At 37.1% G+C, this 16037-nt stretch overlaps 1 protein-coding gene and 1 long non-coding RNA gene across 10 annotated transcripts in view; one reads left to right on the forward strand and one right to left on the reverse strand.

The window, feature by feature from the left end:
• The window catches only part of LOC129791393 (uncharacterized), a 55229-nt gene that overhangs the window by 23730 nt on the left and 15462 nt on the right, over positions 1-16037 (forward strand). The window lies entirely within an intron of this gene.
• The window catches only part of LOC129791313 (kinesin-like protein CG14535), a 53638-nt gene continuing 40018 nt past the window's right edge, over positions 2418-16037 (reverse strand). For all 9 annotated transcript variants that reach the window (XM_055829413.1, XM_055829418.1, XM_055829420.1 and 6 more), the window contains 8 exons: positions 15300-15477; positions 11307-11534; positions 11123-11216; positions 9410-9613; positions 6809-7015; positions 6511-6731; positions 5016-6406; positions 2418-4037 (listed from right to left, as the gene is read on the reverse strand). In XM_055829413.1, coding sequence (XP_055685388.1) covers positions 3284-4037; positions 5016-6406; positions 6511-6731; positions 6809-7015; positions 9410-9613; positions 11123-11216; positions 11307-11534; positions 15300-15477 — 3277 coding nt within the window. In that variant the 3' untranslated portion in view covers positions 2418-3283. The remainder of the gene's footprint in view (positions 4038-5015; positions 6407-6510; positions 6732-6808; positions 7016-9409; positions 9614-11122; positions 11217-11306; positions 11535-15299; positions 15478-16037) is intronic.

Genomic DNA, 16037 nt, shown 5'->3' on the forward strand with positions numbered 1-16037 from the left:
TCTTATTAGTGGAATATTAATATATCAAAGAAGGTCTTTTTATTTATTTTTTGTTTTTTAGGAATTTATTTAATTTGCTTAACATGTTGCTTAATTTGAGACACCTAAACTCACCTACATTGTCATTCATTTTGCATAAAATTATGCATATAAAATGCAGACAGGCAGCTCACAGCTGAAACCGCGAAAACAATATAATTGGGTGCAATTGTAAATGAGACGTATCAATAAAATGAATAATAAAGTTGGGAAAATAAATTTCCACCCAAGTGTAGGTATAATTGTGTGCAGGAGAAAAAGAGTTAATATGAGAAATAGCTCAATAAGTGAACAGAAGGAAAATATGAGCAAGTTTATGCAATTTATTATATTAATGCAGCTCCCAGGTTTTCTTACGCCGAGAAAAGTTAATTAAAATTTATCTCCCCATCCCCCCAGTTATCTCGTATTATTTATACGGCAAACAAATTAATTTGTTGCTCATATTTTCACATGGGTTGGTGCTAAAGGAAAATAGTGCAATCATAAATTTTCCCCACAATTGCCGAAGGAAGAAAAACTCTTTTCACTCTTTTGCCTTTTTTTCTGTATACTTACCTCCTTGTGCAAAACTTTCAAAAACTTTTCTCAACATAAGTTTTCTTTAAGAGAACTTTTCACGGTGTATTCGAGGATTTAACAGTCCTACACCATCGTGGAATTCCTCGTGGGAGAAATCCTTCTGAAGGGGGTGGGTGGGAAAGGGGTGAAAATATGGGAATTAGTGGTCGTCAAAAATTGCCCCCAATTTGCATGATGTGGCATTGCAGAAAACAATTTAAAATGTGAGCACAAAAGCAAGTTCTTGTCTCTCAAGGAGGAAATTATCACGGAATTTCCAAATGTCGCAGAAATGAAAATTGACATTAAACCTCGTTTTACCATTTGCATTTGAAAACACAACCATTCCACCCCCCATCTCTCCTCCCGCGCTGCAGGCAATCGATCCACTTTTGCCAAAGTTCACTCCCAAAGGGGGCTATTCATTTACACAAAATGAAGTACATTACCTTTAAGGAAAATTTAAAAAGAAATTTTAGAAAAATTCTTTGAAAAAATTGATTTATCCTTAAATGAAATTTCATAAAAAAAAGTTTTAAGATTCAATTAATTTGAAGGAATTTATCGGATTTTGCATGAGAAGTTTTCTCATTCGAGGAAACTATTAAAACCACGCGCAAAGAAATTTTGTATTTCCTACTGGAATCAGCTGGCAAAGGTCCTTTAAGGATTTGCCTAAAAATGCAAACAATGACATCACCATTGTCTTCTCTCTTTTAATGCATGAAATAAAGCTCAGTGGTGACGTCATTATTTGCATTATTGAATACAAAGTCTTTAACGGCTGTTCAAGCTACATATAAGTTCCAATGGGAAATGACTTTGGCAAAAAATGAATTTTGAATTTTAATCGAGTGTTTTTTTTTCTTAAAGAATTGTATTATTTTTTTAAAATTTAAATATAAGTTAATTTAAGAAAAATAATCAAGTGATCTAAATAGTTTTAAATGCCTAATTTTATAAAAATTATTTCAAACTTTTGTGATGAATTATGAATGATCATCTGAGATAAATTTAACGACAAATGATCAATTGAAGGGTTGGGAAATATACCATGCTAAGCAGAATTTAACATAGTATATCATATTTTCCAACTCTCGATTTAAATACTTTTTTAAATTAATACTAATCAAAATCCAAAGGGCCGTAAGGGACACTTTACAGATATTCAAAAGGGACAGATTATGGCTTTCCAGAGAGCAAAATTGAAGGAAACTTTAGGTTAAATGAGTATATTTGTGGTTTCTTGCTTAGGACTTACTTAGTATGGACTAAGTTCTTCAGGAAGCGTTTGCACAAGGAGACAATAAAGAAGTCAATAAAGCACTACAAGAGGACAATCTTGAGTTCTTACTCGTTGTCGGTTCGGGTCGCCAGGGGAAAATTCGTAACAATATAAATAACGATGAATTATGAATACTTTTTTTAAAATTAAAAACGAATCAATATCAAAAAAGCCATACAGGTATGCATAAAGGAACAGATTATGGTGGGTGAAATCCTTATTAATTCTGTTTTTATCTTCAAGGTAAATCACTGGGCTTCTCATTGGGCTCCCCCAACTAATAACTAATTCTAATTTTTTATGCAACATCTTCAAGGTAACAAACAGATAAAAAAATATTGGCAGTTATCGCTTTAGAAGGTCACAAAAAATTCGCACTGACTCACCCCTTTTATAAATGAATGAATGAAGAGTCCTTTGAACGATATATTCCACTTAACAAAATTCCATTCGATGAGTAAGCCCCTCAATTGCACTCAAAACTTTCCACAAAATCCACTCAAAATGATTGGAAAAACAAAACACTGAAAAATCTTTTATAAAATTTTTATTCCTACCCATTTTTGGGATTTTTCTTCCTCCACATTTCTTGTAAAGTTATACAGCAAATACAATTAAAGGTGTATATAATGATTGTATAATTTATATGCCACTTTATAAATTCATCATTTTACTCCATTGTTTCAAATACATCTTTTTTATACCAAATAGAGATACTTGCAAATTTCTCCCTCTAAATTTATGCAAAAAACATTGCAATATTACCCCCTATTGGGCATCATTTTTTTCCTCTCTGTCTCTCTTTCAGGGGGATTTTTTCCTCATGGTAAATTCACTAATTTGTTTCCGATAAAAATTATTTTATATAATTGGGTGCATTCAATTAAGCACTGCGCGGAAATTCCCAAAAAAATTCAAATAATTAATATGCATGAAAAAAGGATATTCAGAAATATGTATGAATTATTTTTTTTAAATAACAATTTCTCCAATGCCGCAGGAATTAAAAAAAAAATAAATAAATATTGGTTTATGGAGTCCCGGATGTTGGTGTTGAGGTGAAAAATGCGGCGCATAATTCCCAATACTATGTATGTCAAAATTAACAAATATCTCGCGTGCACTAACAATAACGAATTAAATTCTCGCAAAAATTTAATGCTACAACAACAATTTTTTCTTTCTTTATTTTTCTTTTTTATTTATTAAAAAATGTGCATATGGTAACGCAAAAAAAAAACATTTTACGATTAAATTGGCGCAAAAAATGCACAAAATTGTTTATTGGCTCATTAATTTTAGTGCCTGATCGTCACAGTTTATCCTTTTGCACTAAATTTATAGCATTGTCCACTAATTGTTGAGTTTACGGGGGTTTTCTTTGTGGAATAGATGATCCTAGAAATCACTCACCTCACCCTCTGTGTCGGGGTAGGTGCACGTAAAGGGACTCCTGAGCCAGTGGCAGAGGGACTTGTCTGTGCGCTTAGTTTTCTTAGCGTGGATCTTTTGAGGTTCCCGCGGGGGAACCTTCGATCCTGCAGCTGAACTGAAACTCGATTCATCACTATCACGCACCGTGGCAACACTATGATACCCACTTTCAGCCCTACGTGATATCCCGGAGTGCTTTGAGGTGCGTGGCGTGGAATCATGCCCACTGTCGTACGCTTCGGACGTTGAAAGCGGTAGAGGTGGTAGCTGAGGAAGCTGCGTTTGCGAAAGGAGTGGCGTATCCGCCAGCAACTTCCCACATTCATCCTCAATAGCCGGCGATGGCGGTGGTTTGTTGTCATCCCCATCCAACTGAGTTGTCTTCTGGAGATTTGGATCTGATGCCCCATCGGGGTGTCGCAGGGATGCATACTGCTCCATGCCGGCTATGGCGACAATCCCATTGAGACTGGGAAGGGATGTTTGACTAGGGGATCGGGATAGGGTAATAGATTGACGGCAATCACGGCAACGCGGGGAGGGAGCACGATAGACGGGTTCACTGCAAACACTACCTGTTCCACCATTGAAGCGATACGCTGGTTCACTGTAGACACTTCCGGCATCCCCACCAACCCGGAAGACCGGAGTAACTTCGGCCATGGCCAGTTGTGACGTGAAGATTTCCCGTAAGCGGGCTAGTTGGTCAAACTGGTGCCTACAATAAAAAATACACAGAAAAACGATTTTTCCTAAGATACAAAGATCAGGAAGATAGGGAAGTCTTCTCAAAAGAAGTGAGACTACACGGAAAGAAAAAAAGTTGAGTCGGCATAAAAATTTGGTGCTTTCTAGTGCAACAGCTACTAATCAGCTCCAACAGCTGATGACTCAATTTAAGCCAACTGGAGAAACTTGTTGAGCCAACTAGAAATTTGGCTAGCTGATAAATTTTATTCGATCAAAGGAAACTGTTAAAATAATTATTTGAATTTGGCGCGTATTCAAGGCGGAACAGTCATGGTGGTAGCTTCGAATGGGGAATACAGGATATGTGGGGAAAATTAAAGATTTAGCAACTTGAGGTTTGTACACTCTTTGTAATAATTGTAGGTACTTTTTTCCCGGATTAGTTGGATGTTCTTCCCGGAAAGTGCTATAACTGGTTGGAATTTGTGCAGCTATTCTGCCCATTGCATCAGGAAGTTTCTAAGGGATCTTAGGAACTTCCTTTTTAACACCCGGTTGATTCTTGATTCGATTTTTGGGTCAAAATCTGTCCATTTAGGAAGTTTTCCTTGCAATTGCGTGAAGTATTTTTATACACACAGATTTCGACCCCTAAATTGAATCAAGGATCAACCGGGTGATGAAAAGGAAGTTCCTAAGATATCTTAGAAACTTCGTGATGCAATGGGCAGAATGACTACACAATATCCAGCCACTTATTGCACTTTCCGGGAACCTATCAAACTGTTCTGGGATGAAAAGTATATAAACTTCAAGTTGCTGATCTTGCGGTGAAAATTACAGATGGAATACCGAAGCCAAAACGGATTCAGGTGAAATGATGAGAGAAAGATTCTTCTACGAAAAAGTTTGTTAGTAAACTTCTATCTTTTCCTAGCTCTAAACACGTTCAAAGATTCAGGAAAAAAAACTTGAACAGGTAAAAGAATTAAATATCTTTCCTTACCTTGAGTTATCACCAATAACGCAATCACTAAATGTATCTCCAACGTGGAAACTGGACACAATGGACATATCCCCATGACTTAGAGCACTAAGTGGATGATCAGTTCCAATACCACTCCCCATTGTCTTGGCAATTTCTTCCTCCGTAACCTGCAGACCGCAATCCATCATCTGGACACTGGGAAGGTTTTCCCTGGAAATATGTCGTGAGCATGATGAGCCAATGTGGAGGCTTTCGTGTGATATCTCCCTAGATCCCAGCCTATCGATCAAGGGTAGAGCTGGTGGAACTTCCGACGGGCCACTATCTTGATCTTCCTCCTCTTGATTATCAATGGTAGTTGTTGTTGGTTGCGGGCAGGTGTTGGCTGTGTGATCCGAATGAATTTCTTCCTCCCGTTTGGCACCATTTTCCTGCAATGATCGTTGATCATCTTCAGATCGGCTACACTTGAACTGCGTCATGTGATACGTTTGTCTCTGATGATGTGGCGACGATGGTGATGACACAGCCAACTGATGACCACTATTCAGCATCTGTGTCGTTTGATTTTCAACCCACTGTCGAATCATAGATTTCTTGTGACTATCCATAAATCCATACGATCCGTTGGGATTGAGAGCACCAGGGAGGCATCCTGCAACCAATGTCTTCGCTGCAACCTGTGTTGCAGTCTTTGGACCATCTACCCACGTTTCGCACTGCTTTACGTGATTAATCTCTCGCATCAAGTGTCGAGCTTCAGCTACCTTGGAACGTGACACCCGCGGTCCGTCTATCCACTTTTCTTCGGAAACCTTCCTAACAGGACTATCATGGGGAGAATTCATCATATTGGGTCGACGCATTGGGGAACCTTTGGGGGTGGGTACGTTCGATGCTTTATTGAGACTCATTGGGTATTTATAGGGACTCGTTGGGATTTTCTGCTTAACCGGACTTATCGTTGTATTCTGATAACCTGGATCGTAGTTTCGCTTCAAGCTCTCCGTTCTCTGAGCCGTCACAGGGTTAACAGGCGGAGCTACGAATTCTTGTTTGGGGATGGCTTTCTTTGCTGGTGATTTATTAGGCTTCTCCGCCATTGTTCCCTTTAGGACCTTCTGCATGACACACCTATTGTCACCTGAACTGAGACTTGGTAGGTAAACCGGTGGATGTTCTCCATCTGTTTGATCATCACATGGACCCATGTAGATGACTGTGTCAGCCGATAGGTCTGAACTAGAGGGATCTGGACCTTCAGATGATCCCCCGGATTGATGTCCAGCTGCATTTGAGCTTAAACCGAGATTTTTATCAGCTCCTGACAGCTGAAATCGATGCTTTCGTCGACGCATTCGATGTATTCTGGATGCTAACTGAATCGTTGTAAGTGCATCCGTGTGACTCTGTTGTGGGAATCACGGGAAATACATTAAGAATTGGGTAATAGCTGTGTTTTGCGGAAAATGCCCTTAGGCTGTTTTTCCTTTTTGGATTCTCCATAACTCACCTGCGTATGAGCCACATGAGCAAGTACAGTAACATGGCATGTGATGGGTGCGAGGCAGTCTTTTAGGAGAGGAGTAAGGGGATGGTCCCTATTTGGCGGATGCCTTTGGCCACTCAATATAGCAAGCAAAACATTCCCAATACCCGATAGTGGTAATCCACCTGCTCGATTTGCACAACCCCCCAAGTCAATCAGGTGCAATCGACTCCGTCCACCGGCAACTGCAATGTGGCACAACAAACACACATGAAGGATCCAAAATGGGAGGATTTTTTTCTCTCTCTATCAACTAACTTACCACCCCCTTTTCCCGCCAAACTGTACTGGTACACGTGCAATGTAAAGATCAGGGCTGGCTCTAGTGGGCTACAACTGTGCCCTGAAGCGCGTCCCGCAAGGGCTGTGTCCAGGAAGAGAGCTGCTCGTTCAGCGGTGGGTGCTCGTAGTTCCGTGGGACCACCCAGGAAATCATCACGCAAATACACACCTGGTGACTCGTCGGACTCTGCAAGGGTAGAGTGGGATGCGGAAAGAGCAAATGTACAGAGAATGGAAGACAAGCTTGTGGGTGGGTGGGTGTAGTTTGATGCAATTTCACTTTGCTACATTCGCAATACAATGTTGTTAAGCTCACTTCGAAAGGGGATCATTCGAGTTGATGAGCTTTCCGCATTGCTTTCTATAGAACTTTTATTTTAACTCTAGTCAAGGGGTGTTTATCTGCTGATTATATTGACCAAAGATTAGCAAATAATCACAATATTTCCAAAGAATATTCTCATTTTCAGTTAAAAATTTAATACTTCTTGGGTTTGAATTTACTTTTTTTTAAAGTACTTTTCAGGATTGAATTTAGTACTTTTTAGGCTTTTTAATACTATTTCCGATTTTGTACAGTATACTTTTTCAGTTGGAATTTACTATATTTTTGGCTGGAATTTAATATGTTTGCAACTAGAATTTAGTACTCTTTCAGTTAGAACTTACTACTTTCTCGGTCAGAGTTTACTTTATTTTAGTACTTTTTTGGATTAAATTTAGTACTCATTCGCCTTAAATTTAGTCCTTTTCCCAATTGAATTCAGATCTTTTTCAGTTAGAATTCACTATATTTTCAACTAGAATTTAGTACTTTTAATAATTTAATTTAATTCTTAAGATTGAATTTTCAAAAAGTACTAAAATCTAGCCGAAAAAAGTATTAAATTCAATATAGTTAAAAAGTACTAAATTCTATCTCTAGCTAAACTCTAGCCAAAAACATAGTAATTTCTATCTGGAAAAGTATACTAAAAACAATATGAAAAAATACTAAATTTAAGTAGAAAAAGTACTAAATTCAATTTCACTTCTTTGGTTAGAATTAAGAACTTTTTAAGCTTTCGCTCCTTAGTCCCTACCAATTTAAGACTAAAAATAAAGAAATACTAGAAGAAATATAGTTCTCTAAGTTAGATTAAATTTTAGAAAAAAATATCTGAAGAGTTTTAAGACTTGAAAAATAATTTTTCTAAAGTTCTAAAATTGTAAAAAAAAAATAAAAAGAAAGAAATGTTAAGAAAGAAACATTTTAAACTTGTGATATAAATATTATTATATTTTCTGAACAATATAAAAGCAATAAAAAAATGCTTTTGAAAACAGTAGAGCTTTTAAATCGTCAACATCACGTATTGCAATAAATTTTTCAACTCTGCAACATTTGTGAACATATTTCAGCAGATGTACCCGAGAGATAAAGTTCAACAAAGCTCCTCAATGGGTTTTCCTTTCATTTCTCTTCGAAAAATTGTTCTTTTGCTCACTTTTTTTTCCTCCACAAAGCTATACACATAAATGAAAAACATTGTAGGGGTTGGTTGAAGTACACACTCCGCACAGAAAACATGAAATTCCAATAAAAGCATAAAGCCACCCCAAAAAACCACTCCTTCCCAGTGAAGTCATTAAGATAATTGAGAAAATTAATTAAAGTTCCGCGAGTATAAATCGTGGCGTTATTTTGGCGCGTTCTCCGCATTTTATTGTACCATCAGCACTAAGGCAAGTTGGGCCCAGTTGTGGAGCACATTTTATTATGTTCTATGTGCAAAATATTTTGCACACATGTAAAATAAATGGAAATAATGAAATAATAATCCAAAGAGATTAATGCGAATTGATGTCATGAACTTCACATCATTTGCACTGTATTTTGTGTGTTTATGACTGTGTGATACATCGCTGCTCACAGATGAACAATAATATTGCAATTAATTCAACAATTTTGTTTGTTTAGAATTTTCTATTTATGCAGAATTTAGTCTGAAGTGACTACAATTTGGGTTGCAATGTAATTTATTAATTTATTGATAAAATTTATGATTTATTATCATTGTGAAATAAAGGTTTTTGTCCGCAATGATATAGATCATAAAACCAAAGTTAATAATTTTATTAAAATCAGCAGCATAATTTTCTGCTTCAGTTCTTCATTGAGGTCATTTTAATGTTACATATATAATTTGCAATAAAGACCTGAATAAAATTATATATCCATATCAACTTCGTATACATACTTATATATAAGAAATTACCCCTCAAAGACTGAATTGAAGATTAGAGACTTGGGGTTTATAAATTTTCCGCTTCTTTTCCTTCATCATTCATGCTCGAAGAAGGTTCTTCGTTTTGCTACATGGAAGATTTTGCTTTTCCACTCACTTATTTTATTGCGTAGCTCGTCATGTGCCATAAATATTGTGATTTTGGCCCGAATGAAACCCAAAGAATTTCTATATGGAGAAATCCTCCACCCCGGCCTAATAAACCCCTTCCCCCGTGCGTTGTGGCATATGGAATTCTTCATCGTTTTTTGCCATTTTGCATGCATAATTTAAGTGAAAAATGGAATTCTTACCTGTGGCATGTGCTGCCAGTAAATCTCTCGAAGTTGATCCGGGTTTCGTGGCATTAACACCAAGTGCAGACACTCTAACGGAAAATCGAGCACCAGATTTCTGCCTTCGCTCATTGATGCCACGGTAGAGCCACGATATGGCACAAGGGATGGCACCGAGCTCACCAGCTCCACTTATCGAACCCATCATCGACTTCGATTGCCCTAGAAAAGATGATATGACACAAAATGCATTTGCCACATCAATTCACAACCATCACCCCCCCCCCAAACTCCTGCAAATCATTTTGAAATGCAAATCAACTGAAATTGAGTTTGAACGTCATCCCCCTCACGCCCTTTTCAGCAAAATATAACTCCCCTCATCTCTCCCAGAGAATCCTTCTTCACATCAATTTTTTTTTTGGGTATAGGGAAGAGCATCCATGTAGTCAGAGAGGGGACTGTTGCTGAGGGCCAATACTGTGAGGGTGAGTTCACGCGAGAAATTTATGATGTTTACTGAATTACACGCAACAACAGTTTACGATGGTCAAGGGGACAACAACTCTGATGCTTTCTGAGAGATATCAGAGTGTTTGTGAATGAAATAGAATTAGAGCTACACAAACCACTTAATTTTATAACTTTAACCATCCACCCTGTTTAGAGTTAAAGGGGTGGTTATTCTGAGTTTTTTCTTCTCTTAAAAACGACAGAATTTCTGTAGGCTATAGTTTTGTGTAATCTTTCACTCTTTCGCATCTAACGTGAAACATTGAAACATGAGCTCTTTTATCACGATATTTATTCTATGAATACTTTCAGAGAACATTTTTCAGGCAAAACGTCTTCTTCGACTTTTCCTGCGCGAATTTCATGTATTTCTAACTAGGAAAAACAATTGAATTCATAAAAAAATGGGAAATGAAAATGTTTCATATTTGAGTCTACGTATGATCCAAAAAAACGCGAAATGGTTGAAAGTAAAAATGATAAGGACTGTAGATTCAAAGGAATTTTGGGAGACTTTTTTTTCACTTTCATAAGAATTTTAACCCATATATGCCCATAAGTTTGTCTTTAACCTTGTCGCGTCCAACGTGAAACATAAAAACATTGAAACATGCGCTCTTTTATCCCGATATTTATACTGTGGATGCTTTTAGAAGACTTTTCTGAGTTAGTCGTCTTCTTTGACCTCTATTGCGTGAATTTTATTCATTTCTAACTAGGAAAAACAATTGAATTCATAAAAAATGGGAAAAGAAAATGTTTCATGTTTGTGTCAACGTATGATCCAAAAAACGCGAAGGAGTTAAAATTGTCCAGAAAAGTGAATTCTTCAACCACAATTCTTTACACACAAGATATTTTAAAGCTTTTTACTTTTTATCTAACCAAATTAATTCGATTTTTGTGAAAATAAAAACTTCCTTTGCCATTTTTATGCACTCAAAATAAAAAGAAATTTTTTTGCGTGTTCATGATTGTGTAAAACTGGTAAATCTGGATTAATTTGCTCGAAAAGAAAATTCAAAAATTTTCTTAAAAATGCAGAAAATATTATTACTTGCAAACCCCTTGGCATTCATCCCCTTTCCCTTCTGAATTTTTTGACCGATTGCAGTGAACGCGCGGTAACGTACTCCTATGGGGGAGGGGATGACGCAATGAATGTGTGAGCAGCTTCAACGTCGGGGTGTAAAATGTAGATTAAAATTTCATAATTACCCGCCCCCGGATATCCAAGCGCCAGCAAACATCCGTCTGAGCCATCCAGTACGGCGGGAATCACCTCACTGAGTGCCGCAGAGCACACGTCATACTGCCAGGGGTTTGAAATTAAATCATTTAATCTGGACCACCACGAAGGAATAAAAATTAAATAAAATTCCGCTGCGAAAAAAAAACTCACCTGAGTGTCCTCGGGGGTAAAGAGGCCGTCAAATGCAAACATCTTGGGTGCCGCCACCATTGGACCCCTTTCCTGGGAGCCACTGGGGTGTGAGGCAGCCACTAGGGATGCCTGACTTGGATCAGAGAGCGTCACTTGACGCTTCTTTTTGTCCACCGACAGGTAACTGGAGACGCTACCCTCGTCACAAGTGGCTGGGTTGTCTGCTATTCGGAGCATCACTTTTACCTGTAATGAAAGTAAAGTAAATTGAAATGGCATCCTTTTGTGGAATTTTCATGTACACAACGGAATCTCAAGTATATCTATATACGGAAGGGGATACACCAAGAGTTATAATATTACGTTGGTTTTCTTTGGTGAAAAAAGAAGGACTCTCAATGAAGATTTAGGGATTCTTTAAAAATATTTTTGAAATTTTTAAAGCCAACTGAAATAAAATATCTTCAATCAGTTTTGTGCAGAAGCTTTCACTTCTTCAACAAACTGACAAAATGATGAGATCTCACAATTAGTTGCAATTCCAACATCCTAAACTTCGTTCTTAATATGATTTCCCCAAGGCCAAAGATCCAGCATTTACTTAATGTTTCCAACAACTAAACTATGCTTTTATATAAGTGAATTTTCATAGCCAAACCCCCTCATTGGGGGAAGTATTAGGTTTGAAATATTAAAGGTAAAATGTATAAATGGGAGTTAAGCATGAAAGAAGATTCAGTGCTGTCAGGCTCTTCATCACCGCACTAACTGTGGTAAATCCCTCTGTGAGTCAGTGTGCGAGATGAAAGCACCCAAGAGTGAATGCACATCAAAGAGCATGAGATTCAATGCCAAAGAGGACGAGGCTAATTAAGAAGCTTTTTGGCATCCTGCGAAAAGTAAATTCTCTTTGTTTTCCACCAACAGTGTGCTCCAGAGACTGATTAAATCTTCTCCTCAACACAGTCTCAGCTCTCTAAATAAATGGAATAAATTCCTTTCCATCGCGATAGTGGGAGTTTATGGGGGGTCCCTTAAGGACGAACGAAAAAAAGGAGAAGGTGGAAATTCCTTCTCAAGTCAAGTAGCAAAATTTAGTGGGTTTCTAAAGCTTATAGCTGGTCTTTTTTTTAGCTTTATTTTCCTGAGGGGGTAAATTGATTCAATGCTTTGCGAGGAATTTTCGGAGAATGAGAGAGCTTTTGATTTTCGGGGAAACACGTGGCCCAGCTATTTGACCCAATTTACAGTCTTTAAGGACACATTACGCCCACACAGAGGGGGCTATAAAAAAAAAGAACAGCCCGAATGGAACTTGCGACAGAATCTTGTGATCTTTTGAAATTTACGATTGGAGCTTTTTTTTAAAGGTTTCCAACTTTATGCGCTCGGCTCAACATTTCTTTTTCATTATCCACCCACCCCCGCATGACGCTGAGAAGGAGAGTACCTCCACATACATACTTTTGGGGTATAATGTCACAAAAAGCAGAAAGTGTAACACGAATCTATGAACGAAAGAACAGGACTTGTAAAGAGCGCAATGCAAGGGTGGGAGGTAGGAGGAAAAATTTACGTAAATTATACCATAAAAGACGACATTTTACAACAGAGAAACTGCTCATAAAACACACTTTTATTATATAAAATAACCACGTTTATACAAAACGCATAAATAGTTAGTATCGATCGCAATATAAGTGAATTTATGTCACCCATCCAGCAATATTGTAAATTAAGAACCTATCACAGTCATAATTCTATGTAATATCTCGGTTTCTTATCAAAAACCACCACACAGCACATATAGCACCCTCGCCCTGAATGCCTGGTGTTTCCCTATACTTTCCCTTTACTCCTTGTGCTCGCTGGAGTACCACCCATCCCCCTTCCCTCTCCCATACATTGCTTATTCGAGAATTGTGCTATGCGATGGTGGTTTTGTTGTATGTATAAGAAGTTAATAGAGGAAATGCCAACCTTTCTGTGGACGATTTCATTTGTATTGTGGCATCGAAGCTCCTTTTCTTATACATTTTATATATTATAGACTTGGTTCTTCATTTGTTGGTTTCTTCATCCACGTAACATTTTCTATTGATGACGCGACCAAATTCCAACTCATAAATCCAATTCCTAACGATGTTTCAACACACCAAATTGCAATAACAATAACTAATAGGAGAAAAGGAGCAAAAAAAAAGTACCCCAAGGAGCTTTCATGTTATATACCTTTTTTTTCATATACAAACTATGGACTTTCTCACATGATTTTGAACACAGGGAAAAAAAAGTACACAAGACTTGGCTGAGTGAGGAAACAACAACAACAAAAAGAGTTCAAGTAAAAAAAAAAAGAGAAAAGAGCTTTCGCCTGGTTTGTGAAGAAAAAGCCACTGAAGTGGAAAATGCTGTGGGAGAAGGAAAAATTAGGTGAAGGTTTTTTCCTGGGTGCATATCAAAAGGGAGTCATGTTGTGCCAACACGAAGCAAAATCGAAGCTAGAACACCTATTAAATGATAATACTGGCGATTTTCCACTCACCAGGTGAACTGACTGCTATACATAGTTTTACCCATATTACACCTAGGCTATTCTCATTTGTCGTAGCCCATTTTTATGGCACTGCGCCGACCAACCCGTAATTACCCATGATTTGCATAAAAAATCGATAGAGTGGTCACAGAATACAACCATTACTATTAATAATGCGTGTAAAACCCATTGACTCTGGTTCACAGTGACCATTCATTAGCCGCTGTAAATGAGACCGATAAGGAGCGAAAAAACGACGCTATACACACAGAATCGTAATGTGAGATTTTCATTACACACACCACCCAGCAAAAGGTTACAAATGTAGCAAATAAATTGCCGTGTTTTACTACAAATGTTAATTTTCCTGAAAGCTCTGAAAGCTTTGGTGAATACTCTCTATATAGTTAAAAGTATAGGTGCATTTAATTCATTTGAAACTTAACAAAAAAAATTGTTAAATTATTCAAAAAAGGTTTTTGAAAAGAACTTAAAACGAAAAAGCTTCGTTGAATTTTTAAACTCTTTCAAAAAATTTCTTTGAAATGGCTTTCAAAAGATTTCTTTTTTTTCCTTTGTAAATTGATATTCAAAGTTTCCCTACATTTAAGACACTTAACCTATATACAAAATAAGTTTAACTAACATTTTTTATTACGTCTAATAAAAAGCTCTTGCAGAGAATTAATTTTGATGCGGAATTTCTAAACCAAACCTCTAATAAAGAGAATTTACGAATTTACCCAAAAAAGCATAACTTTCACGTGGCTTAATGTTCATTTTATAGAATGGTTGGTGACCACAAACATTATTTCCCATAAAATAAATATTAAAAACCTTAAACATGTTAATTGGCAAGTTATTTCAAGAGCTTAACAACAAACCATAAAATAGAATTGCTTGTTTCATTAGAGAACATGCTATTTTGTATTTGCTTTTTATGCTTCTAATTTTTGGAGGTTTTTTGTTGCATTTCGATAATTTTGCATTTTAAAAGTGAGTTCTTTGAAAGAAATTCTTGATGGAAAAAGGTCCAAAATAAGTTTTTCCTTAACAGATAAGCAATTTTTTAAGGAGAAAACCATTAATCTAAATGAAAAATCGACTCCTAATTTATCACATTAGGCAGATTCTGTCAAAAATATTTTCTTTTCTTATAGGTAACTTAAAAAGTTATTAAGGATTTGTTGATTCAGAAAAAAAAATAGAAAAAACTTTGAAGAGACATGGAAAAGTAATTTTCTTTAAAAAAAAACGCGATTAATTAAAGAAACGAATTGTTAAAATTGTTTTTAAATTTTTCATAGAATAATTTTTTTTAACAGAATCGACCTCATTTCTTACTAATTCTCTTTTTCATCATTTGGTGAATATTGGTGGGTGTAGGTGGGCAGGGAAATTGGTTGACAAAATTGTTTTATATGCCCCCTTGTCCAGTGGGAACCGTAAAAGACATCATCACACTTTTATCTCACCTTGCCAATGCCTGCGTTCTCCCTGTTGGCCAACCTCCGTGAGATTGCTGCCGGCATCGAGGGTGGGGTACGCTGAAGAGCACCGCAGAAGCCCCCACGGTCTGAGCTTAGTATCTCCGTAGTCCTTGTGCTCTTATGTGACCCATGTCCGGACATGGCTTTATGACCCTGGGCCATCCTGCATAGAGACATATAAACTGTGGATGAGCAATGAGGACGATTAAGTGGCTATGATTATTTATGTTTTGGGATTTATTTTGTCATTTCTCATAATATGGCAGGCGGCCTATAAAAAAATTACGACGTGGTTTTATCTGGCTTGAAGAGCTGATTTGGAAGCGCTCTGTGAGGGTTTTCAAAGCTTCGCGGCATCTCTCTTTCTCTCTCGGAAAAAAAAGCTCCAGCACAGAGATGTTGGGAAAAAAGCTGATGGGATTTCTGTTATCTGATTAAAATATCCAAAAAGCAAAAACCTTTAGGGTTTATCCTTTTCTACCGCGTCCCCGTCATCCCCTTGTTTCAACTCCCACACCTCTGCTGTTCGTATATATATAACTTCCCCATGTTGCCTCAAATGATTTTTATCGTTTCCCATTCTCTCATACGACGAGGGGGTGTTGTACAGCACACAAAAGCTCCAGAGTCATTTTTTCGCATTTCGGAAATAAATACATACACACCAGACAATAAAATAAAAGAGTAATGTTACGAGTGAAAAGCATGGCGGAGAAAAAAACA

Source organism: Lutzomyia longipalpis, chromosome 2 (assembly GCF_024334085.1).
Source record: "Lutzomyia longipalpis isolate SR_M1_2022 chromosome 2, ASM2433408v1".
Lineage (NCBI taxonomy): Eukaryota > Metazoa > Arthropoda > Insecta > Diptera > Psychodidae > Lutzomyia > Lutzomyia longipalpis.